The 27,430-nt window shown below is 39.5% G+C and overlaps 1 protein-coding gene across 10 annotated transcripts in view; it reads left to right on the top strand.

Moving 5' to 3' along the window:
* Nucleotides 1-27,430, top strand: part of PATJ (PATJ crumbs cell polarity complex component) — a 418,144-nt gene that overhangs the window by 350,354 nt on the left and 40,360 nt on the right. For all 10 annotated transcript variants that reach the window (XM_066269036.1, XM_066269031.1, XM_066269034.1 and 7 more), the window contains 3 exons: nt 17,378-17,461; nt 22,727-22,920; nt 25,891-26,038. In XM_066269036.1, coding sequence (XP_066125133.1) covers nt 17,378-17,461; nt 22,727-22,920; nt 25,891-26,038 — 426 coding nt within the window. The remainder of the gene's footprint in view (nt 1-17,377; nt 17,462-22,726; nt 22,921-25,890; nt 26,039-27,430) is intronic.

The raw sequence follows: 27,430 nt of genomic DNA, 5'->3' as shown, positions 1-27,430 counted from the left end.
ATATGAAAAATTCTATATTCATATTGATGAGTCTCAACTTTTTGTTAAATCAGACTTGGCAAGGGAACTCCATTTTAAGTAAATATAAAACAGGCTTTTTTGACAAGAGAAAGCTTTCAAAGTCTTAAAATGTGAAACATTTTTTATGTATTCACAGCAATTCCTATATAAGCTGTTTTATTGCTGTGATTTTCATTTCATATTTTAGTTATCTGTAAATAGTGTGTAAGAGTGTGCAATTCTTGCATTTGAGTTTTAGGATAGCTTACACAGTCTATTGCTTTAAAACAATACACACACATACACGCAAGATTGGTAGTATTGCTTCCTGTGTAACTGATCATTTAATCCTTATTTTTATGTCAAACAAGCCATTATACCTGTTGCTGATTTATTACTTACTTATGTTATCTATAGTTTATTACCTGAGAATATTTCGGTATTGCAAAACAGTGGACACTGAACACTGTGATTCATTTTCTCTCTCTTTGAAGGTTTGGTAGGTGCATATCTTCATACTCCCAAGCATATAGAATCTCTGAATATATTGAGATTAGGATATATAGACTAGCTCTTTGTTTCTTTTGTAGCAGAGTTTTATGGGGATTAGTGAAGTTAAGTGAAGTCTTGACTATGTTCTGAGATTCACAGAAAATCTGTGTGGTGAACCCTAATTTATTAGTTAGCAGAGTAGAGTATGATAGATAAGGTCCTTTGACTATTGCTAATTTACATTGTGTAGCTACAGCACTTTCAGGGTTTCTGAACAGAAACAATTATCTATTTAACCTATGAAGTAGGCGACAAAACTAAGTTATTTTGACAAAATTCTACTTCTTCTAAAGCAATAATCTTTTATTGTATCCATGAGGGCAAAGCAGTATATTAAGACTCTTCTAAATTATAAAACTGTTAAAATGAGAAAAAAAATCATCTTAGAATAAAGGAAATGTGGTATGTATTGACTACATTCTGCCTCAGGTTCTACATGTTCTTATGAGATATTGAAATTAAGTAACATCCTACTCATTGGTTCACATGGATCAATGAGTGAAGGCCAGAAACCTTTTGCACCAAAGAAGGGATATGTTTTCAGTCTGAAAGTGGGGAAGATTAACACCTTTGCAACTTGTTTTGAATTATCTTTTTATTTTACCTTTGTAATTGGTTCAAAACATATAAATCTACAAAAGACATTGAGCATAAGCTTAACAATACATAGCCCTGGCCAGTTTGCTCAGTGGATAGAGCGTCAACCCAGCATGTAGTTGTCCCAGGTTTGATCCCCAGTCAGGGCACACAAGAGGAAGCAACCATCTGCTTCTCTCTCCCTTTCCTCTCCCACTTCCCTTCTTGCAGCCAGTGGTTCAACTGGTTTGAGAATCGGTCTCAGGCACTAAAAATACGTTGGTCGGTCTGAGCATCAGCCTCAGATAGAGGTTGCCAGGTGGATCCCAGTCAGGGCACAAGTGGGAGTCTGTCTCACTATCTCCTCTCCTCTCACTTAAAAAAAAAAGCTTAAGAACCCATGCCATAACATGAGAAAAGTACATTAAGTTTTTCATGCTTGGATAAATCAACCCACTGTCCCACTATGGCAAGGACAACAGAGAACACCTGTTCTTGACATGTATCCTTCCATCTCTATTATAGATAGCAGTTGTCTGCATTTCTACCTTTATCACCTTTCATATTAGGCTTCCAAGTTTGGTTGTAATGTGGTATCACCAGTGAAAAGGACCCATAGGAAGTCTAGCCAGTTCTCAGTATTCATGACAATTGTGTTCTATAAAGTTGCAGCAAACACTGGATTAGTGAATCCTGAACCGCTGCTTCTGGGGGACATACAGAGATAGGTCCCTCTAAGCCTCTGGTCACATTTTCAATAGCCAGTTAATACATAATCTTGTTTTATGTGTATTTCTGTTTAAAGATGTTTTATTTTTAATATATATTATTGATTACTGCTATTGAACTTGTGGCCAATATCCCTGTAACTCATAGCGAAATGGCCAGCTAACACATGTATTTTCTTCATAAGGCAAATTACAGCCTCTTCAACTTAGGAACATTAGACAGCACTTTAGCCCTGTGATTGGGGCCATTTTAAACAGTAAAATCACAGGCAAAAGTGCAAAAAAATGCAAAACACCTGGCGCTAGAAAAACCACGGAAGGATGCTTACAGTATGGGAGTTGAAATGAAAGCCTGTCGTCTTGTTCTGCCTCAGTTGGGAACAAGAGTTGGGCTACTCAAAACTTTCACCACTCCGTAACTTGTCCACAGATGACCCTGAAAGATCCATGAGCATTAATTTGGGAGTGTTGGTGAATTCACAAATACAGAAACCACAATCAGTGAATATTGTAGTTAACTAAAACAGAAAACTCAAAGTATCTAGGAATAGGGCTCTTAAGTCTGGCTAAAGATCTTGTAGCATTCAAATCATCCCTTGGACTTAGCCCTGAGCAATCATGACTTGAAAAAGAATAACCTAAAATATACTTGTAGCATAATCTTTTTTTAAATTGAATTTATTGGGGGTGATATTGGTTAATAAAATTACATAGGTTTCAGGTATACCATTCCATAATACATCATCTCTATACTGTACCACATGCTCACCAAGCATAATATTTCTTGAAGAGAAGCAATTAGTTATATTCTAGGATCACCATGTGTGCTGTGCAGGAGGTGCAGTACAGAGTTGCAATTACTCTCAGGTGGATTTTAGGGGGAAATTTATTATGATTAAAAACAATAAAAAATAATCAAGGCAAAATCAAAAGGGGTTTGAACTTATGTAACCTAAAGTAGAATAAAGAAAAAGAATCAACACAATGATGAGCTATACAGTATCACCAGACAAAGAAACATCAGCCTGGGTTCTAGCTCTACACAACATCACCAGATGAAGAAACATCAGCCTGGGTTCTAGAGTAATAGCTAGTTAAAGCAAGTCTAAGAAAAAGAGAATTATGAGTATGTACAAATCTCACCAAACCATGGAGGAACACATCACCAGACCAGAAAGTGTCAGCCTGGGCTCCACAGTTGGGCCACCTGCTGTGTGCATAGAGGAGGAAGAGTTCTCTAGAGCTTCAGGGGTGGTCTAAGACCCTACTTATTTTTATGGGAAAATTTTGGCTGGAGGGTATTGCACAGGGCCCTTTGTGCATAGCCTCTAGAAACAAAGAAAAGTCACCACATTCCATAATAATTAACTAGGCTGGCAATTAAGTGATTAAGACCATCCTCACTGGCTTCAGGGGAAACTGCAGCAGGAGGTCTTATTCTGCCCTGAATAAATGACTCAGTCATGTAACCTTTTTGTGTATGTGACCCTTATTGTTCATGTTCAATTGAGTTCAAATTCATATCTTTTTTATTCTGTTCATCCATCATGATAACAGGAAAATTAGAAATTAAAATATGGACCATGACTAATATCACTCATTCTTAGAATCATGAATTTTGACCACTCTGACATATATGTACTTTTTTATGTACCAACTATGCCCCTTAAACCTTAAATATATTTGTATTGGGATGCCTCATTAGCAATTATTCAACATCTGTTTGGCTGACGCTTTGCTTAACATTATATATGTAATCTCGTTTCAGCCTCAAGCCCTGCAAGGTAGGATTTGTTCATTCTACTTTACAGAAAAAGGAACATTGATTCAGGAAGCTAAATAGCTTAATAGAAGTATCACAAAACTACGATAAGTGGTAGAGCTAAAATCTGAAGACAAATTTATGTGGCCATAGCCAGGACTACTCCCATTATATATTGCTGCCTTCTATTGTTTACAGACTAGAAAATTCATCTAGCAGACCTGATAGAGTCTAGTAATTAAATTGACCACAAATTCTATGACACTCTTTCTGGATTCATTGAAATTGAGCTGGCCTGTTGACTTACTTTGGCTAATAGTAGTGAAAGCAGTATTGTATGACTTTTACACTTGGCCTCTAGCTTAGCTCTCTCTTATCCTTCTGAAATACTGCCACCTTGCCAACGAGCCTGAAAAATAACACACCCTATAGGGAGAGCACAGGGAGGCAGAGCAGCCCAGACATCCTGCCTGAGGCCCTGGTCAACCTGACTACACATTCATGTGAGAGCCCAAATGACACAACACGGAGCAGAAGAACTGCCCAAATGAGTCCAGCCCAAATTGCCAGCCTACAGAATTAGGAACAAATCGTTTTTTGTTAAGCTAACAAGTTTTTAGCAAAAGATAACTAATACAGCCTGACCAGGTGGTGGCACAGTGGATAGAGTGTCGGACTGGGACACGGAAGACCCAGGTTCAAAACCCTGAGGTCACCAGCTTGAGTGTGGGCTCATCTGGCTTGAACTCAGGCTTACCAGCTTGGGCACGGGGTCACTGGCTTGATTATGGGATCATAGACATGACCCCAAGGTCACTGGCTTGAACCTGAATGCTGCTGGCTTGAGTAAGGAGTCACTCACTCTGCTGCAGCCCCCCGCCCCCTGTCAAGGCACATATGAGAAAGCAATCAATGAACAACTAAGGACGCTAAAGAGCCATAACAAAGAATTGATGCTTTTTATCTCTCTCCTTCCTGTCTGTCCCTATCTGTCCCTCTCTCTGTCTCTCTGTCTCTGTCACCAAAAAAAAAAAAAAAAAAAAAAAAAAGATAACTAAGACAAAGTGTGGCCTAGTCCCTGTCTCTTGCTGATTTCTCACAGCCTGTGAGAGTTGGGATTCTTCTGGTTTGCCATTTAGAAGGTCTTATTCCTAGGCATCTGTGTAACACAATGGCTTCCTCTATTTCACTTTGCACAATCTATGAGTTCACAGTGCTCTAAAATTTTAGAGCTGGGATGACTTTAGAAGTCGTGTAATTTAACTCTGTGCTTTGCTGATGATGTTAAGAGCTATGAACAAAGTGGTTCATGCAGAACCACTTGCAAAATTGGTTACCGGCCGTGCTGTCAGAAAAATTTGTCTCCTTACATCTCCAGTCCTGGGTCCTTCTTCTACACATTACTGCTTTTTTTATTTCTAATCACATTCTAATTGAAATATAATAGGGAAGTTTAGTTTTTAAAGAATTTGGTCACAAGGATTTAGAACAGAAAAGAATCATGCTGACCTGGCCGGGTACCTCAGTTAGAGCATCATCCCAAAATGCCAAGGTTGTATGTCTGAGCCCTGGGCAGGGCACATACAAAAATCAACCAATGAATGCATAAATAAGTAGAACAACAAATAAATGTTTCTCTCTCCCTCCCTTCCTCTCTCTCTAAAATCAATAATTTTTTTTTAATTTTTTAAAAAAGAAAACAATCATGTTCCAAGACTCTCATCCCTTTGTTTAAATACATATAGTTTGGAGCCTATCACCTTTGCTGAGAGTGAGATGATTTTAATTCAACACTTTGTTTAAACTCTCCAACTGCAATAGACATCACAAATCAGTCACTTAATGCAGCTACATGAGTTTTCTTTGGCATAGAATTGAGTACAGTTTTGGTTTATACAGCATTGGACTGACATTTTGCTACCCTACTATTCTATCGCCCCCGTGGGCTTGGTCTTGCTGCTGAGAAAGTGAGCTACTGTGTGTATAGCACATATCTATATCATTTCTGAGCACTGATGGCCGTAGAGGGGAACTATTAAATGATGTTTAAAAGTAGCATTACACTTGACTTGTGGTGGTACAGTAGATAAAGCATCAACCTGGAACTCTGAAATCACTGGTTTGGAACCCTGGGCTTGCCCAGTCAAGGCACATAGAAGCAACTATGAGTTGATGCTTCCTGCTCCTCCATGCCCCCCTGCCTTTGTCTTTGTCCTCTCTAAAAATCAATAGATTAAATCTTTAAATAATAAAATAAATAAATAAAAGTAGCATTACTCTTCTAAGTTCACAGATGTGAATCACAGCTTCTTCCAGAGGAAAAAAATAATGCCCATTTTATTTACAATATTTTAATACTTTTTTTGGTCCTCATTGGTCTTTCTTGTTAGGAAGGCTTTTTTCCCGTAAAACCAGAAAATAAGACATAACACTCTTTTTTGGATCGTGCGTAAATATATTTCTACCGAAATGTGAAATTTGATGTGAAACTTCTCTGCAATTAAAATGTCCCTTAGGATTATTTTGTGAGGAGTGGGGGCAGGGGCTTTTATGAATATGACAAAGATGGGGTTGATTCCAGAGTAGTCAAATCAAGTAAAATAGGCCTACAAGCAGTAAAATTAAGCCATGTGTACATAGTCTTTTATAATACTATCTACCTCTATAATTCTTTATCAAAATTTTCTCCTGAGATGCTTGTGAAAGCAATCCACTTAGTCTCTAGAAGTGTAAACTATAAAATCTCATTCTGTGGAAACAGTTCACCCACACAGGGTGCTCACTGATACCCTTCAGTCCACAGGAGACCCTTAGTCAATTTTACTAGCACATGGCTTCTTTAAGTGTTATGGGCCTATTGTGACAACAATAAAATTGCCTTTTGCTGAATGATTGGTGTGTTTATGAGTTACTTTACATACTTGTTGGCAGCTTGAGCAGTAAAGAAAATGGTGATTGATAGGCTAAAGTGTCTGATGACTTTGTCTCTGCCCAAGGATACAGGACTGCATGTTGTGAAATTCTTTCCTAGCAGTTCAGAGTTTAATTCTCCCTGGAGGAGTTTGTGATTTTTGTGGTGCTCAGTGATAATTAAGTCCCTCATAGCTGATTCCTTTAAATTGCACTATGAACTCATGTAAATCCTCTGTAAGTTCAGATGGTTTTAACGTACATGTGTGATTGCTATTTTGATTGTATAATACCATCAGAAGCTTGTTTGGGTTTCAGTGGTCAGCAAACTCATTAGTCAGCAGCACCAAATATCAACAGTACAACGATTGAAATTCCTTTTGAGAGCCAAATTTTTTAAACTTAACTATATAGGTAGGTACATTCCTTACTGAGGTAGCGCGCACATGTGGTATTTTGTAGAAGAGCCGCACTCAAGGGACCAAAGAGCTACATGTGGCTCGCAAGCTGTGGTTCGCCTACCAGAGTGTTAGATTAACATTATAATATACTAAGCCTCCTCTTTCTGGGTCACTTTTTGGAGACTTCATTTCTTAATTTTAGAGGGAATAGAGAGAGAGAAGGGCAGGGAAGGAACAGGATGCATCAACCCTGTAGTAGTTGCTTCTTGTTTATGCCTTGACCAAGCAAGCCTAGGGGTTCGAACCAGTGACCTCAGCATTCCAGGTCAAGCCTTTATCCACTGTGCCACCACAGGTCAGGTTAGGTCACTTTTTGATTATCATTTAGTAAACATTGAGTGCCTACTCTAGGCTTAGCATCAGGTTGCAAAGAGGATTTAATTGGAAGCACCCATCCTGATGGGTTCTACTGAGAGTGGGAGGTGATACAGACTAGATGCATTAACAAGCCATTGTGGTACTGTGATAAGTTCAATAATGCTAGCAGATATAGCAGTGACCCATAGAAAGGGTTGATCAGCTTCACTGGGGAGAGAGTCAGAGATGTTTCATAGAAAAGAGGTTACTTGTATGACTCAAGCAAAAGAAAAAACAGACAAAAAAGAGCATTTCCCTCAAGCATTTGGTGCCCTTTGTACTTTCCAAGTATAGATAGATAGAATGTCTCTGTAAAAGTACACAAGCAGCTTAACACCATTTATTTCTAGTTAGGGAAATTGGGTGGCTGAGGGATAGATGCTGGAGAGAAACTTAAGAGTGTATACTATTTTGAGTCTAGTACCATGTATATGTTGTATTATCTATATTTTTGACCCAGCCACCCCGTTTTTAGGAATATATCCCAAGAATACCATATCACTGTTTCAAAAGGAGAAATGCACCCCCATGTTTTTGGCAGCATTGTTCACAATAGCGAAGATCTGGAAACAGCCCAAGTGTCCATCAGTGGACAAGTGGATTAAAAAGCTATGGTACATATATACAATGGAATACTATGGGGCCATGAAAAAGAAGGAAATCTTACCTTTTGCGACAACATGGTTGGACCTGGAAACTATTATGTTAAGGAAATATGCCAGAAAGAGAAAAATATCATATGATTTCACTCATTTGAGGAATCCAATGAACAATGTGACTGAGGAACCGAATTGAGACAGAGGAGAGATCAAAGGGACCAGAGGAAAAGAGAACAGAGGGAAAGGGGATGATAGGATGGGATAAACCTGAAGGGAAGAGAGGAGGGCACTACAGGAGGGGGGTCAGGGAGATGTTGAGGGGATATGGAGGAGGGGGGATGCATTCGGGGCAACACTAGAATCTATGTAAACACAATAAATTAAAATCAATAAAAAAAAAAAAAAGAAACCAGCATACTATGAGAAGAAAGAAGGTGGAAGAAGAGTTCAGAAAGTGTGAAAAGAGACAGGTGGAAAAGGTACCAGAGAGTTTACTAAAATTAATATCAGCATCATCAAATGGGGTCACTGGGTTCCACTGGAACCCCCCAGTCAAGGCACATATGAGAAAACCAATGAATGACTAAGGTGCCACAACGAAGAATTGATGCTTCTCATCTCTCTCCCTTCCTGTCTGTCCCTGTTTGTCTCCCTTGCATAGATAGATAGATGATAGATTAGATAGATAGATAGATAGATAGATAGATAGATAGATAGATAGATAGATAACTGCCTGCACTGGCCGGATAGCTGAGTTGGTTAGAGCATTGTCCCAATACAACAAGGTTGCAGGTCAATCCCCAGTCAGAATGAACGAATGAATCCATAAATAAGTGGAACAACAAATCGATGTTTCTCTCTTTCTCACTCTCACTCTCTCTCTCTATCTCTCCCCCCCCTCTCCCTCTCGCCTTCTTTCTCATCCTCTCTTTAAAAGTAATAAATAAAATTTAAAAATAAGTAAGTAAATAAGAACCTATTCTTTTAGGAGGGGATACATTAAAACAGTGGTTCCTTCAACAACATGATGAATTTGCTAGCCAACTCCTTCCTAGGTGTCTGTTTCTTAATGATATCCCTAATTGTGGAATAAAGGAATTTTTCTCAGTTAAATGTGTTTCAGACATAGCTGATGTGGAAGAGGTTTATAAACAAAAGACTTCCTACATCTCTCAAATCCTTCCTGACCCTTCTATTTAGGGAAAACCCAGTATAGGGGGTACTCTGGATACAACGTTTCGAGTTTACAATGCTCACTCCCATAAAAACTTTAAAAAATTGAGACACAGTGTTTCAGCTTACACCATTAGCATAGTACTTACAGACTATGTTGGCGAACTAGTTTGATTGCGCATGGCAGAATACACAGTACAGTGTCCAGTACAGTATATTTATATCCCTTTTTTTGTGGCTTAGTTGTGTTTTTATGTTTTAGATTATGATTTTACAACTATATTAGGGTAAGTAAGTGACTTAAGCTAGGGTGTGTTTCAACTTACACCAAAATTCAGGTTACATCACTGTCATAGGAACGGAGCTGCATCATAACCTGAGGACCCCCTATACCAGGGGTCCCCAAACTTTTTACACAGGGGGCCAGTTCACTGTCCCTCAGACCATTGGAGGGCCGGACTATAAAAAAAACTATGAACAAATCCCTATGCACACTGCACATATCTTATATCTTATTTTAAAGTAAAAAAAACAAAATGGGAACAAATATAACATTTAAAATAAAGAACAAGTAAATTTAAATCAACAAACTGACCAGTATTTCAATGGGAACTATGCTCCTCTCTCTGACCACCAATGAAAGAGGTGCCCCTTCTGGAAGTGCGGTGGGGGCCGGATAAATGGCCTCAGGGGGCTGCATGTGGCCCACGGGCCATAGTTTGGGGACCCCTGCCCTATACTGTATTTGAGACACTCTCCAACTCACTGTTTCAGTTTTCTGTCTCTAGAGTTGGCAAGTCAAATGAGTAATTTAGAGTATCCAGAGGGCAATTGTTAGTCTCATTTCAGGCAGTAAGTAAACAGACCATCTTACTTAAGTTTCTGTTGTTCCAGTGAAAGTCACACAACAATCAAGAGGAAATTAGTTTTGATTATATTTGGTCATCTGTAAATGATTCTCAAGTCTATATGCATTAATTAGGAGAAATCTATTTTCTTGGACTGAACAACATTTTATTTTAAATATCAATTTATCACTTGTATTTAACATTTTATAACTGCTCCTGTAGAAAAATGGGTGCACAGACTGAAAAGATGAATGGATGGATGAATGGAAAGGAAAGGAAAGAAGGGAGGAAGGCAGGGGTCCCCAAACTACAGCCCGGCCCACTGAGGTCATTTATCCGGCCCCCACCGCTCTTCTAAGGGGCACCTCTTTCACTGGTGGTCAGTGAGAGGAGCACATTGACCATCTTATTAGCCAAAAGTAGGCCCATAGTTCCCATTGAAATACTGGTCAGTTTGTTGATTTAAATTTACTTGTTCTTTATTTTAAATATTGTATTTGTTCCCGTTTTGTTTTTTTACTTTAAAATAAGATGTGTGCAATGTGCATAGGGATTTGTTCATAGTTTTTTTTATAGTCCAGCCCTCCAATGGTCTGAGGGACAGTGAACTGGCCCCCTGTGTAAAAAGTTTGGGGACCCCTGGAGGAAGGAAAGAAGGGAGGAAGGATGGAAGGAAGGGAGGGAGGGAGGGAGGGATTAAGAATAACAATGGAATTAAGAGAGAGATTCTGTATTATGGTGGGGAGAGACTTACCCATTGTGCTTTGCGCAGAACCCCTAATCATGTACCAACACAAGCAAGCGAAATCCATAGATCATCACCCCACCTCATTAAGCCAAAGGCTTCAGTTTTTACTTCCGCTAGTCATCTTTTTGCTCACTCTCTATAAAATGATCAGCTCCTGCCCTCAAGGTTTTTCTATGGAGTTGAAGAGACAATATTTCAACAGAATTGATGCCATATGGAAAATCCCAAATAAGCTTTTGTACAAGTGCAAAATAAAATATTCAAAACAGATGAGAATCTTGCTATAGTGGTAGGTACACAAGCTTTGACATTAAACAGTCTTGAGTAGAATTAAACTCCACTCCTTCGAAGCTGTAAAGATCTGGTCAATTCTGAACCCTTCTAAGCCTCTGTTTCTTCATTGTAAATGAGACTAATAATACTGAACTTGCTTGGTTGTTATGTGGACTAAATGGCACAAACAGGAAGTGTGGAAGGTCTTTAGTACATAAATGTTAAATAAATGAGACGTACTTCCTGACTATGTGCTGGCACTGCACATAAAGCCTTGTGTTAAAACCATATAAAAATGAGGACACTAAGGCTTGGAGAGTTTAACAATCTTCCCAAGGCCCATGGCCAGAAGTAGCAAGGCCAGGATTTAAACCGAGAAGTCTGACTCCAGAGGCCGACCTCATAATCATTTGTCTCGACAGCCATAAGCAACCAACCCCCAGGGAAATGGTTAATAGACTGCTTCTAGAATGGATGAGTTTTAAAAGAAGTCATTGGTGTTTATAGAAAGAGGCACTGACGTTTTCTAGAGTGAAGGAATGTTATCTAAATATGCAGAAGGGAGGGTTAGTGGGGGAGGAGGCACTCAGAGCTCTACCAACAAGTGGTTTTGCGTAACTAGCTTCAGAGCATTAAAATTTAGGAGGACATACAAGGAAATAAAAATCACGTGTATCAGCCTTAGCCAGGTAGCTCAGTGGATCGAGCATTGACCTGGCATGCCAGAGGTTGCAGATTCAACCCCTGGTCAGGGCACATACACAAAGTAATCAGTGAGGACACAATTAAGTGGAACAATGAGTCAATGTTTCTCTCTCTACCTCTATTTCTCTCTCTCTTTCCCTCCCTCTCCCCCTCCCCCTCTCAGATCAATGAAAAAATTTATTTTTAATTTTTTTTATATTTATTTATTTAGAAAGAGAAACAGAGAGATGGACCAACAGACAGGAAGGAAGAGCAATGAGAAGCATCAACTTGTAGTTGTAGCACTTTAGTTATTCATTGACTGCTTTGTCATACATGCCTTGATAAGTTTGGGAAGTGTCCAGCCAAGCCATTAACCCCTTGCTCAAGCCAGCGACCTTGGGCTCAAGCCAGCAACTATGGGGTCATGTTTATGATCCCACGCTCAAGCTGGTATACCCATACTCAAGTAAACGACCTTGGGGTTTCAAACCTGGGTCCTCAGCATCCCAGGTTGACACTCTATCCACTGCACCACCACCAGGACAAGCAATGGAAAATTTTTCTTAAATCATTGGTATTATCAACTTCAAAATTTTTTATTTAAAATAATGAAAGTCAGTCTTTCATTTATGACCCATTATTTTACCTAATTACAATTTTTCATGAGCAAGAAGTAAAATTTTTTTAAAATATTTTTCAATTATTGTTTGCAGTCAATGGATTTCAAAGGTAGTAGGATAAGTGAAATAAGTCAGTCAGAGAAAGACAAATATCATATGACTTTACTTATATGTGGACTCTAAAGAATAATATAACAAACAATAAAAACAGGCTCACAGATAACAGAGAACAGACTGATGATTTTCAGAAGGGCTGGGAGTTTGGGGACTGGCTGAAAGAGGTGAAGAAATTGAGAAATACAGATTGGTAGTTCCAGCACAGTCATGGGAATGTAAAGTACAGCATGGGGAATACAGTCAGTAATGTTGTAATAATTATGTATGGTGCCAGAAGTAAGATTTTAATCTAGCCTTGTCAAATAGATGCTTAATATATCCCAATCTAGTATCTGTTTTACTATTCTGTCCTACCCTATGAACTATATAACTTTTGAAGATTAAATCAAATTCTTTTTTTTTTTTTTTCAATTCACCTGCCCATATTTCCATTTAAGTCTTAGTTTCCACCTCTTACCTCTGTCAGCCCAAGTTAAGGAACTGTCCAGAACCACACCAGGGCACATCATGAGAAATGTGGTCTTTTTCTATTGATAAGACAGAGTGTGTCAGGTTCTCTTGTATTTTCCCTAATAATTAAGAGAAATCAGAGCATAGTCAAGCAAAATGAAAGAAATAATGGGAAGTCTTTCATACAGAAAGACTCATGGACCAAAAACAGATCATTGGCAGTGAGTTTGGCATTTATTTGAGACTATTAACAGTATATTTTTATGTATAATAGTTTATTGAGCACCCAGGAAGTATAAGAATTCAGGCCACTTTTATGGAATAAAAACTTTATGGGGTCTTTTTCTTTCTTTTGAGTATGAATGAAGAGAAATTTCCCATTTGACTTTTGTAATGTTCTGAGATCAAAGGAGTTTATGCTGAAAATTAAGCTTTGTAAAAACCATGTGTAGTATGAGTTCAGTCTGATTTTCCCCATCCAGCAAGGATGGGATGTTGACCACCAAACTGAAAACAAACCAGCATGACATTAGGGCAGTGGTTCTCAAAGTGTGCGCCCTAGAAGATTTCCAGGTGCGCCCTATGGTATTCCAAAGAAATATGTGCCTGTTAGGGACCAAAAACCAACAGGGTTTTTGGAGTTTAGATTTTGGGGGACAGAGGTGTGGGGAATTAGCTATAAGCTGACAGTCTGCCCAACCCCCTACCTCACTTGCCTGATTAGGTTGCAAAAAGCTGTTAAGCTGTGGTGCTGGATTGTTTACACTACCCCCCATGTTCTCCAGAAAGACTGGAGGCAAGTTTCTTCTATCCTTTGTTTGGTGTAAAGTTAAGATGATATGTATGGTGGGTGTTTTCTGCACTCAACGCAGTTAAGAGTAAAAAGAGAGGAATTCTTCAATGTATTGACAAGGAAATGAGAGTTTGCCTTTCAAATATATGCCCAAACATTGAAGAAATCTCTAGGACACATCAGGCTTATGTTTCTCATAAACACAAGAATAAAAAAACTTAATGTATTCATGCAGGGACCTGCCAAATTTACTAAATCTTACTAAAAATGTATCTATATATATATATATATAAAGATAACTTTTTTGTCATTTTTTAACCCCTCTTTATTATGAATTCTAAAAAGCATAACAAAAAATCTAACATCAAAATGTTTTTTAATGTCAGAATAAATTTAATTTTGTCATATTTATTTTGTTTAATTACCATAAAAGCACACTTGGACTTTATTTTTTCTTTAATATTTGACTTAATTATTATATAAAATATTTCTCAGAAATTTGTATATAGTTTGCCTACAATTATTTATAGGATTTTAAATGTGCCCCAACTTCAAAAAGTTTGAGAACCACTGCATTAGGGTATTACCAGGAGCTTGCAATAGTTTCTGCCTGCACCACCTTCATAAAAATGTCCCTTGGTGTCACCTTGGCAGTGCTGGGATCACTTCAAGTCACTGACCCAGCAAGTTTCCTCAAAACCATTTCCCTGAAACAGTTCAGAGGAACAAATTCTTGGCAGTGTAAAGGCTCCCGGGGTCTGGAAATTTCATAAGTCAGTTACAACAAAGAATGGTCTAAATCTGTTGATGGTACAGAATCTGCGATGTAAATCGTCTGGATCGAGGAACTGTTCCTGGCTCTTGGGGACTGCCTCTCTAATTGCTGTAATAAAGAGTGTTTTCAGAATTGGGCAGTGATAAAATGAAAGTATTTAATATTGTAAAGGTATTTGGAATCCAGAGGGGTTATATGGTTGTAGACCTCTTCATTTTCTCTTGTTGCTTCTCTATTCCAAAATTTGCGTAGGAATTGTTTTTTAAGGAAGTAGATTGGTTTGTTGTTGTCTTTTCCTGTCTTGTTTGCTATATTTTTGCAATAAATATTTCATTTCTTTATTAATGTTAATTTAATTCTAATTCTGAGGCTCCATACATCTGGACTAAGGCATAATTCAACCTCAGTCATTTTGGTGGTTGTTAACTCTCAGGATTCTTGTTTCTTCCCAAAGCTCTCAGACATGCATTGACCCCTTGGTCATTGTCATCAGTCCACCCTGGAAAACATCAAGCCCATAGGCATCCAAGCCTACATGATCTCTTCAAGACCAGAAGTCCTGACTCTTTTAGGCCCCAGCGCTTGCGACATGAGACTTCTTTCAAGGCAAATCCTTATACCTAGAGCCTGCCCCTCTTGACCATTGTCTGTGGGTTATTGCAATGTGTGTGTGCGCATGCACTCATGTGCACGGTGGGCAGAGGGAGTGGGGAATGGGTGGGCACTGGGCACGCAGGGCTCCCATCCTCACTTCTCATAGGACCATAAATCTGTTTCTAGTGTCCACTCAAAAGCTTTTTTCCTCTCCTAGCAGCCCTCTGAGACAGCTAGCATAATCCATTCAACATCTTTTCAGTCCCCATCCATTTTATAAACAACAGAAAGAATCAATGACTTCTGGTTGCTTCAGTTTGCAGCTCCACAAAATCCCCGAGGCAAGAAATTTTAAAGCTTGACTACTTGCTCAGCATGAGGGAGAAAAACTGTGTGAACAAAGTCCATTTGTATTTTTTAAGTAGTCTCCCCCCAACATAAAAAGGTTTGGGTGTGGGCCCTGGCCGGTTGGCTCAGCGGTAGAGCGTCGGCCTAGTGTGCGGAGGACCCAGGTTCGATTCCCGGCCAGGGCACACAGGAGAAGCGCCCATTTGCTTCTCCACCCCTCCACTGCACTTTCCTCTCTGTCTCTCTCTTCCCCTCCCGCAGCCAAGGCTCCATTGGAGCAAAGATGGCCCAGGCGCTGGGGTTGGCTCCTTGGCCTCTGCCCCAGGCGCTAGAGTGGCTCTGGTCGCAACATGACGACGCCCAGGATGGGCAGAGCCTCGCCCCCTGGTGGGCAGAGCGGTGCCCCATGGTGGGCATGCCGGGTGGATCCCGGTCAGGCGCATGCGGGAGTCTGTCTGACTGTCTCTCCCTGTTTCCAACTTCAGAAAAATGAAAAAAAAATAAAAAAATAAAAAGGTTTGGGTGTGTAGATTTAAATGCTCTGAGGGAGCCTGATAAAACTGTTGGTGGTGCTTATCTCTGGGGAGTGTCACTGAGGGACTGGTGTGGGAGGCAGGCTCCTTCTGTGTTTCCTGTGCCCTGGGATAGAGCATGAGGCCTTTACATTAGTACCTGGTATTTTGATGATGATAAAAACACAATTATGATGACTAATTTGAAGAGATACAAATTCTTTTTAAATTCATTAACTATGAAACACAGTCCTCTTCAACCAGAGCTTACCTCCTTCGCTATTGTCTTATTTTTATGGCTCATAAATGAGAAAAACTCAGAATGCTAAGTTCAGTAGTTCATTTGCCCCAAGGCCCACAACGGCAGAGTCAGGATTCAGATCTATAGCTGTCCTACAATTAGGACCATGAATGCCCTTTCCCTTACTCCATGCGCTGTCCGGAGACAGTTCATTCCACTAAGTCCTTTTCTTTAATTGCCCAAGTAATGAGGCCTGACAAACCACCTTCATCAGGCCACACATCTATGCCAAATCCTTGAATACCAATAAATAGCTGAAACCATGTTTCTAAATATACCATAAAATATAAGTAAGAATGACATATAGTTCACCTCAAGTTTATACACAGCAGCAGTGTACAGGGTTTACAGTAAAACATATGGGGGAAGTTGAGCTTGAAATATTAGGCAAAGCCAGGCCTAAAGGAATTGTTGGGCAAATGAGTTTATAAAATTTATATTTTTTTGAGTTTGCTCACTTTTATTGTTTAAAATGGCGCTGGGCAGCCATGTGTGTGCTTGCCCTCAGAGCAGGGCAGTTGATTACAAATGACCTTTCTACATGGGAGGGGCCATTGTTTTGCTAATGTTTGCTGGAGAGGTTTACACACCAGAAAGTTTTGAAGAGAGAGGGAGAAGCCATGTTTGCAGAGTGAGAGCAGAGGGAATGCAGGGTGCTGAGGAAGAAGCCAGTTTGCTCAGAGAAAGAGGAGCTGTACAGATGGGGAACCAGAGCTGAGGGGCTTTGGGAGCCCTACTGAGGTTTGGGGGCCTTTGATTCTAGGAGGAACAGGAGAAGATTCTCCCGGTTGTGGAAACGGAGAATGTGTCAGTGGCTTTGGGAGCCCTGAGTGAAAGGGAAGTGTTTTCCCTGTGTGTTACTCGTTTGCTGGTGCAAGACTTGAATAAAGGAATGGCCCACCATTTTTGGACTGCACTGTTTCTTTACCATCTGCCCGAATCTAATGTGAGCCTGCGTGTGCATGGCCACGATGGCTGTGACTACTGGCCGTACAGGAATGAAATAATAAACCTAGGAAAAGTTAATTATTCCTCTGAATATGTCATAACTGTGTATTGTGTTTATCTTTAGGTCAAATAAAATATCACATTATTAACAAATAGTAAATTATAGGTTGCCGCGTATGGTTTGGTGGTTTGCTTAAGGAAGCAATTGTGGTTGCTGAAAATTAATAAGAATTTGCTTTTTATAGGATGCTATAGTTATACATGAAGTCTATGAGGAAGGAGCTGCAGCCAGAGATGGAAGACTTTGGGCTGGTGACCAGATATTAGAGGTATATGATTATGAATTTTATTTTGTACCAGTAAAATATCATCTGGTTACTGAGCTTAATCCACAAAATCAACTTACCTGCTCACTGTCCTCTCCTTAACGATACCCTCACTTATTTCTCTCCCACTTAGGAAAACATGTACCTTGTTTTTTTTCCTGTTTTTAAAGTATATTGAGTAACTGTCATTAGAATCATGACAGGTTATCAATCTAAATCTGTCTGTGAAAACATTTTTTAATTCAGGGGAGAAGTACGATTTATGGTCCTACAATCTTAATGTCAAATGAGATGGTATAGTATTACAATTTGATTTATTTTTGCCTCCCATTATGCCTTACTAAATTCCCTCCTAAAGCACATTTAGGCTGGGGCGGAAGGAGGTTTACAGTTGTGAGTACACGAAACACAGAGTTTATTCTTACATTATTATTTATTAATTATTGTACTATTTTTCCATACAGGCAACTGTAAACCTACTTTTGCCTCACCCTGGATACATTAAGCATGCACCCCTGACATTTTAAAGACTTTACTGTAACCTTAAGTATTATTTCCTTATTCCTAATAAATCTTTAAGTCAAATGGAGGTCGAGGCCTTGCCACTTTTGTTTTCTACGTTGATGAAAATGTTGACTCTTTTCCCTTTAGGTGGTATATGGTACTTATTAAAAACTGAAATGCTTAACTTGCCTCTTTCAAATGGACTCTCATTTAGCAAGGGCGTTAAAGCCTTTAAAAAGTGGCAAGGCAGGCAGTGTCTGAGGAGGGGAACGGATGAATGGAAAGTCAATGCCAGGCGTTCTGGTAGGTGGAACTAAAGAGTTTTTTCAATGGTGTGAAACCTTTAGGCAACATTTATTTCTTTCATTGGATGAATTTAATTGAGTAGTTAACATTTTATGGTGGGCATGTGCATTTTTGCTTTGCAACTTTAATATAGCACATTATGAATGACATCATAGAATTTTATTTTTCCCTTTGGTAGTTCAAGTCTGCCTCCCAAGATGAAACCAGAGATATAATTAAGGGCAGAAAATATAGGCAAGAAGGAGTTAAAAGAGAGGCCAAGCTGACTACAAATTAAATTCAGGGCAAGTTACAGGATTTCTCTGTGGGCCTCTACTGTGCTTTATCATTGGATTAGGACGTATTCCCAGTGCATTCATTTAAGTTACAAGTGTATGAGGTTAGAAAAATAAGTGAGGCCTCTTTGGGAATTGGCTTGACTGCTTTAGCATACACCATTTTTTAATGGTCAGGAGTTTTAGGGTGTTTTTTCTCCCTAGATTTTCTAATTAACTGGTCATGTCATAATTGGCTTTAGAAGGTGAATAGATTGAATATGCAAGAGAATACAGATGCATGCCTGCCTTGATACTTACTTGATTTGTAAGCCCACAAATTATTCTATGTGATTGCTTGAAACTAAATATGTGCATTATTTTGATTGTGGCATTGGTTGTACTGGTATGAATTCACACTACCAATTGTACATTTTAAATAGGTATAGTTTATTTTCTAACAGTTAAACCTCAGTAAAAAAATTTAACTATCTATTTGTATTGAATAGACCCTCAGCTGTAGCTGCTCTCTCCCATAAAGTATATTCACATACAGATGAACACTCAGGACAGGTTAGCATAAAGAAAACAGATTTGTTTTAAGTAGAAGAAGAATTTGAAAGGTTAAATAAACCACTTTCTGGCATCTAGCCAAATTATTGTACCCAGTGTGGACAGGTAGTCTACACTTCTCATTAGAGATGGCCAGGACAGGCTCTGCTCTTACCCCAGACAGGATCTAGTCTGCAGGAGCATATCATGTGTTTAGTTAAGAAAGATAGCTCTCAGTTTGACCAAGTAATTGTGGGTGCTGGGTACAGATGCATCACAGTGCTAATCCGACTGGGGCCGGCAGGTGGCCTTGAGGAGAAGACAGGCCTGCTTTGGTCTTTTGTGTATTTTGAGACCATGAAAGAAGGCAAGTCTACATTGATGCTTTTTCCAAACAATGGCCTTTCTGTTCATGAGTGTCCTCTGCATTATAGAAGCTAGCCTTCCATGGTTTTAATACAATCCTCATGTTAAACTTAGGAAAGCCAGATTTACAAAGATATAGTCAGATAACTTTTTTAGCATGGCAAGATGCATGCCTCTATGATCGGCATGGGCTAGCTAGCTTCTTTCTTGTTCTCGTTTTAGGGTCAGTTCCACTTTTGACTTTACCCCTTCTTACACTATTCCCTTCTATTTCTGCACGTGGTAGCAGAAAGAGTAGAGAGCTAATTCCTGGTTTTCCCTGTGGAATAAAATAATGAGGAATTGCTGCCCTAGTTTGGTTATTCTTTCCTTCTAGAGCAACAATTCACCCACTTTCCCACATGACCGTCCTACCCATGGGATGTGATGCATTCTCATTGATAACTGGGGATTTTGCTGGCCCTTCTACTCAAACAGGGAGCCCTGCCCTTACCACTCCTACCCCTCTACAGTCAATGTTCTTTTTTTCCTTTCTTCTTTTTTTCAAAGCGATAGGAGGGGAAATAGAGAGACAGACTCCCACATGTGCCCTGACTGGGATCCACCTGACAACCCTCATCTGGACCAATGCTCTGCCCATCTGGGGCCCTGTTCGCAACTGAGCCATTTTTAGCACCAGAGGTGGAGGCTCCACAGAGCCCTCCTCAGTGCCTGGGACCGATGCACTCAAACCAGTTGAGCCAGGGCTGCGGGAGGGGAAGAGAGAGAGAGAGATGTAGGGGCAGAGGTGAGGAAGTAGATTGTTGCCTCTCCTGAGTACTCTGATGCAGAATCAAACCCAGGACATTCACATGCCAGGCTGATACTCTACCAAGAGCCAACTGACCAGGGCCTACAAACAATGCTCTAAATCATGGTCCCCAACCCCCGGGCCAGGGACCGGGACCGGTCCGTGGGGCATTTGGTACCGGTCCGCAGAGAAAGAATAAATAACTTACATTATTTCCATTTTGTTTATATTTAAGTCTGAACAATGTTTTATTTTTTTTAAATGACCAGATTCCCTCTGTTACATCCGTCTAAGACTCACTCTTGACGCTTGTCTCAGTCACGTGGTACATTTATCCGTCAACCCTAAAGGCCAGTCCGTGAAAATATTTTCTGACATTAAACTGGTCCGTGGCCCAAAAAAGGCTGGGGACCACTGCTCTAAATAATGCATATAGTGCTTCTGTAAGGCACTTAGGGTAATACATCACGTCACAATATTCTAGCCACACAGCAATATTTCTCTTATGACTATTGTACATTTAGTGGTATCTCTTGATAAGCAGAAGAGGAAATGAAAACTAAACTTGGAGCAGACATCTTGAGGCTGGAATTGAGCATAAATTACTTTTGTAGAATAAGAGTTTAATTACAATGCTTTTAATTGAAAATATACTTGTTAGGGTCTTTCAAAAGGTATTTTAGAGGCTTGAAGAATTCACCTTCACTCGATGGAGGTAACCTTGTTTCAACTGAGTAACAGAAGTGGTCTTGTGTGCCACCTATTGGAATACAAGAAAATAATCAGCTCAGCCACATTTTCTGGAGACATTGTTCTCCCCTTTGTGCTGTGGGTTTACCTCAACAATGAGAATGCATTCATGAGCCTAAAGGAACAGGAAATGCTGGTGTTGAGAGAAAACAGCCCTGAATACCATTGCCTCAATTCCTTGTAAAATATCAGCTTATAACTTACATCAAGCTTAACCGTGTGCCAAGCCCTGTGCCGAATGCATTACAGGGTTTATTTCATTTAGTCCTCACAATACTAAGTAAATATTATCATGCCCAATTCATAGATGGCACAGTTAAAGCTTAGCTTCAGTAATTTACTTAAGGTTTCACGTAGTTAAGTTGGAATAAGCACTCAAACTGAAGTCTGTCTATATCCAAAACCCAGACTTAACCACTATTATTCTAGGTATAGTTCATCTGAGCACTGGATATGCCAGAAAAGAAAGTAGCTTGAAAATTAGGCTTTTAAACATTTTCTTGGCTGACAGAATCAGCTTTAAGTAACAGCTCAAAACTCATCTTCTCCAAGAGGGGTTTATTCCTCTTTTCTTCCTTCTTTTTCACCATTCTTTATGACAAGAGCCCTTAGTCTTTGGCATATTATAATTGGAAAAGCCTCAGGCCAGCCCCACACTGTACAGAGGAAGGAATGCAGGTCCAGAGAGGTAGGCTTGACCTGCCCAGTACACAGAGGGCTGGACCAGAACATGGGTGGAGCCACCATCATAAGGGAATTCTTCCACTCTGCCATCCCCCTGGCCATGCATGGCCAGAGCCCATCCTTCCCTGTGTTTCACTCTTCCTTGCTTTGACCTTGAGGGAGTGACCGTGACTCTCTTCCTCTGAGTCCAGGGCTACTCTGCCCCTCAATTCCTCCTTTGTGTCAAATTCACTAACACACATCATTACTTGGCTTTTCCTGTGGCATGAGCTCTACTCTAATAACCCATTCTGAGAGTAAATTTCTGAAAAAATAGTCCAAATGTTGGCTCCTCTACCTGCTCACTCTGCAACTTTGGTCATGTCACTTAACCTCTCCATGCCTCAGTTTCCTCATCTGTAATATGGTAACATTTACTCCAGAAAATCAGTATAAGGATTAAAAGAAGTAAATATTCCTAACGGGATAATACACAAGCTCTGCATAAGTACTTGTTAAGCAAAATATAAATAACTTGGCTGTGAGCTCCATTTAACAGACAAGGAAATAGATGTTCCGTGACTTGCCCACATTCAAATGAATGGACTTCAGTGGGGCTTTGACACTGTTGGAAATAATGGTCTCTCATTTCCTCTAGCCTCTTCTGAAGTAGTTGTGATGTCAGCAGTTGAAAGTGAGGATGTCAGGTTCAGTAAGCAAACTAAGTCTAAAAATGCTGACCAAACACTAATACTTATTTTCTTTTTGACCTCAGTTAAATAAGCCAGTTAGTCCCTGCCCTCGCTCTCTTGTGTTGGCTCCATAGTAAAGTTCACAGCTATGCAAAACTGCATTATCATGTGTACCAACCTGCCTCTATGCTTATTTGGGGTGGGGGAGTATAAGGGTCACCTCCTTTATATTTGAAGCACCTATGACTGCTAGTGGTCACTACCTGTGTGCTTTGGAAAAGGCTGGAAATTTCTAGAGGTTTTTCACCAGTTGGGTCAAGGAGCCCCAGCAGACAGAGCAGGAGAGCGGCCCCTGCTATCACCAGCCCATCTCAGATGCCTGTTGTTCCAGGTTAATGGGGTTGACCTGAGGAGTGCCAGCCACGAAGAAGCCATCACAGCCCTGAGGCAGACCCCGCAGAAGGTGCGGCTGGTGGTGTACAGGGACGAAGCCCACTACAGGGACGAGGAGAACCTGGAGTTTTTCCCTATAGACCTGCAGAAGAAGGCTGGACGAGGACTGGGCCTGAGCATCGTTGGAAAACGGTAAAAAAAAAAAAAAAAAAAAAATTCTGTGCAAGTCAGAATTGACTGGCCCTTTTCTTCAGAGTTCTAAAATCTAATGCTTATATAAGCAAATAATACAATTTATAAAATTAACATATTTATGAACAAATAGGTCATATTTCTAAACAAGATCCTACCCCCAAAAAATGCTTTTTCAAGACGTTTTGAGGGGGTAAGATCAACCCATACTGTTCAGACTTTGCCCATATAGAGTAAAAACAGTCAGCAAAGTTCTTTCTCTTTGGAGTCACTTAGATCTCAGGCTTACAGGGGTTAATTAAAGCAACGATACCCAAGAAACAGCTAATATCAAGAGATAGATTTGTGCAATCTTGGGTTAACAAAATTGCTTTGCTGTGGAGTGTCATATTAATTTTATACTGTGTTACTAAATCTACTTGAGGGGTTACTAAAACTAGCTGAGTAGACGTAGTTGAGGGACACATAAATTTTTATGATAGTGGTTTTCTGTTAAGAAAGATGTCTCCCAACACAATAACTTGCACCCAAAATGTAGGTAGATCCTGATGGCGAGGCTATATTTTTGAAGTTTATGCTGCTTACCCATATGATGGAATTATAGTAATTGTTCTAGATAATATTAGCAAATTTCTCTTGCAGTGAATTAGGCAATATCTTGAAACTGCAATTCTAGCTTCCATGGTTTCCTGGCTCCAGACATCTAGTGTGTATTCACTCCAGTAGGGGGCAGAGTTTTCAGGTGGCACTGCAGTATGGCCTTTCGTGGTGTCCATCATCTTCTTATTTTATATATATTATGCAAGTTGATTTTATATATATTATGTCCTGTGCCCTCATAGACCTCTGATGACTAGCCTAGTGCTTTTTTCCAACAGTCCAAGCTGTTATTAAAATAAAAATATTAACTATTTTTGAGAACTGGTTTGTGCCAGGGACTGTGCAATCATGATCGCATTTTTACCTCAGGACCATAAAACTATCACTCTGAAAATGCATTACAAAACCGAAAAATAAAAGCTGAGACTCATTTTCTAAACAGTCAATGCACATTGGGATGCAGAGCAACTGACAGAGCCCACACTAAATTTTGCTTTCTTGTTGTGACACATGCATGTGCCTGGAAGATTCCACTTAGAGTAACACTTTCACTTTATTGTCTCATAGTAGATTGATGAAATAGTCATACAACACCAGGATTTTAAGTTGCATTTTTTTATTAAGTTGCATTTTTTAAAGGAACACTGATATTCCTTAGCACAAAAAGTTCCATTGTAAAGGATCAGATAGATATATGATATAAGCTCTCAAAATTTACAATTCTTTGACTAGCAATTTTACAACTAGGAATTTATCCTAAATATATGCTTGTATATGTGTTATTTATTGCAACTTGTTTGCAATAGCTGAAAGAGGAAATAACCTATTTATATATCAATAGTTTACTGATAAGTGAAATTAATGAACATCCATGAAATAGTATACAGCCATAAAAAATGAGAAGCCTGACCAAGTGGTGGCGTAATGGATAGAGCATTGGCCTGGGACGCTGAGGACCCAGGTTTGAAACTCTAAGGTTGCTGGCTTGAGCACAGGCTCATTCACCTTGAGCGTGGGATCATAGACATGCCCTATGGTTGCTGGCTTGAGCCGTAAGGTCACTGGCTTGAGCAAGGGTCACTGGCTCAGCTGGAGCCCCAAGTCAAGGCACTTAAGAGAAAGCAATCCATGAACAACTAAAGTGCCACAATGAAGAATTGATGCTTCTCATCTCTTTCCCTTCCTATATGTCTGTCTCTCTCTGTAAAGAAACCCCCCCCAAAAAACCCCAAAAAACAATGAGGAAGCTCCAAGTGCCAATAAAGACCAATTGACAAGGTGTATTAAATGAAAAAACAAAGTTAAAACAAAATTGGAGAGAGAAAAAATGTATTTGCATGTGTATCTATCTGTTCACACATATGTGCACTGTACACACATGCATCTGCTTGTGTACACAGTCATCCCTTGCCATATCGCGGGTCACTTTTTGCGGTCTTGTTGTATTGCCAATTTTTAAATAGTATATATATCTAATTTTGTGCGCAGATTTTCTGCTATATCGTGGGATTTTGCGGTATATAGTTATTTTTATATATTTGTTATTTTAATGTTGCAGTAAAAAAGCATAGGAAGTGTTTATAAGAGTGTGGGAAAAGTTAGTAACAGTGTGGGAAAGGTTTCTAAGAATTTGGAGAGGGTTTATAAAGCCTTAAAATATATATAAATAATAAAATAAATATAAGGTCGCTACTTTGCGGATTTTCGCCTATTGCGGGGGGTTCTGGAACCTAACCCCCGTGATAGACAAGGGACCACTGTACATAGACTGTCTCTTGGAGATACCCAAGAATTGGGTTACCGTGGTTACCTCTGAAAAGTAAACTTGGGGGCCAGGGGACAGAGGGAGAGGGAAACTTTTCAAGATCTACCTGTTTTAACCTCTGAATTTTTTATTAATAATCTATTTTATTAAATAAATCTACTTATTTATTCGTCAAATAAATATAATTAAAACCTTGAAATAGCAACATCCAGAAAGTGGAGCATGAGAAAGAGACTAGAAATAGATCAGGTGATAATAACTGAACTTATCTCCAAGGAAATAACCTGTATCTTTTCAGAGTGATTAACTTCACTTTTTAAAGTGAATTTCCATTTTTTTTACTAAAATTATCTTCTTGAAGAAATTATGCCCCTGGGCCAATAAAAGTGAATATTACAATAGGCAGCATAAATAGCAAAAACTATTCAAAGGGTGAGCACTCTGTCATTTATTATTCGGGCAGTTAGTGGATACTGTTAGATGAGATCGCTTTTTAAGGCCTGTCTCCAAGTTGTAGGACTTAGTGATGTAGGCTGTCAGTAATCTCAGATTTAATAAAAGAATATTAAGTTGTGCCAATACCCACTGCTTTTTGGTATTCACAGAAATGGAAACGGAGTGTTCATTTCTGACATCGTGAAAGGTGGAGCTGCAGACCTTGATGGGAGATTGATTCAGGGAGATCAGATCTTGTCTGTGAATGGGGAGGACATGAGAAATGCCTCACAAGAGACAGTGGCCACCGTCCTCAAGGTGAGTCCCTGGGCTGCTTTCTGCCTAGCTGCACAGCTCCAGTCCAGTGTGAACGGTTCTAATCTGGTTTACAAAATAGATTGGATGATATGCTGACTCTACTCTTTAGTAGAAATCTAATCTGATTATTTTAATCAACCAGGAATAGCTTCAAAAGAAAGCTGTTATACTTTGACTAGCAGGCCTGAAGAAAACCCTACGTTGGGATTTCTAAGCTATATTTTCATAATTGTAAGAACTACAAGTATCCACAATTGTTCTCTAAATGAATTTGATTAGGTGGGATCTGCTGGAGTCACAAAATTCATCCTCCTTCCTCTAGGGCCATGTCATGGAGCATTATTACTGTGGATTCATCAAATCCAGCTTTTATCACTTGGAGTATTAAAGATTATCTAGACCAATTCCTCCATTTCACAAGAAAGTTTGAAAACTAGAATGGCATGCCCAAGATCACATTGCTCTCCTTGAGTGGGTTTCCTACCATGCAAGCAGTCTTTCCCTGAAGTTGTAGAGATGTTCAGGTTCAAAATTCACTTCCACCCTGGCTGGGTAACTCAGTTGGTTAGAGTATCATCTTGATATGCCAAGGTAGCGGGTTCAACCCCAATCAGAGCACATACAAGAATCAACGAATGAATGCATAAATAAGTGGAACAGCTAATCGATGGTTCTTTCTCTCTCTCTCTCTCTCTCTCTCTCTCTCTTTCTCTCTGTAAAATTAATCAATAAATTTGTGTGTGTGTATGTTTTTTTAATTCACTTTCAGCCTGATCAGGCAGTGGCGTAGTGGATAGAGCATTGGAGTGGGACACGGAGGACCCAGATTCAAAACCCCGAGGTCGCCAGCTTGAGCACGAGCGCATCTGGTTTGAGCAAAGCTCACCAGCTTGAGCCCAAGGTCGCTGGCTTGAGCAAGGGGTCACTTGGTCTGCTGTAGCCCCCAGCCAAGGCACATATGAGAAATCAATCAATGAACAACTAAGAATTGATGAATTCCACAACGAAGAATTGATGCTTCTCATCTCTCTCCCTTCCTGTCTGTCTGTCCCTCTCTCTGTCTCTGTCGCAAAGAAAAAGAATTTAAATTCACTTCTAAGTATCTCTGCCACATGAACCCTACTTCCTTTGGAAGAAACTGGTTAATAAAAATTCTCATAAATTTCCATTCAACTATAAACAGGTGCATTTTATTCTATTTTACAAATAGCTGTGGAAGTTTTTGCAAGACAAATGAATTTTGTTTATATTTAAATTCTGATTTTCTAATATAGTCACTGTCAGTTATTACTCAAGAGGATGTGTATTTGTAGATTACTTCTACCTTTGTTTTTTCTGTCTTCCTTCTCACCACTTTTTTTAGTTATTTCACTGCTCACAAATACTTTTATT

Source organism: Saccopteryx bilineata, chromosome 3 (assembly GCF_036850765.1).
Source record: "Saccopteryx bilineata isolate mSacBil1 chromosome 3, mSacBil1_pri_phased_curated, whole genome shotgun sequence".
NCBI classification, from domain to species: Eukaryota; Metazoa; Chordata; class Mammalia; order Chiroptera; family Emballonuridae; genus Saccopteryx; species Saccopteryx bilineata.
The sequence above is the reverse complement of the archived record's forward strand: the minus strand, read 5'-3'. Positions and strand labels throughout refer to the sequence as shown.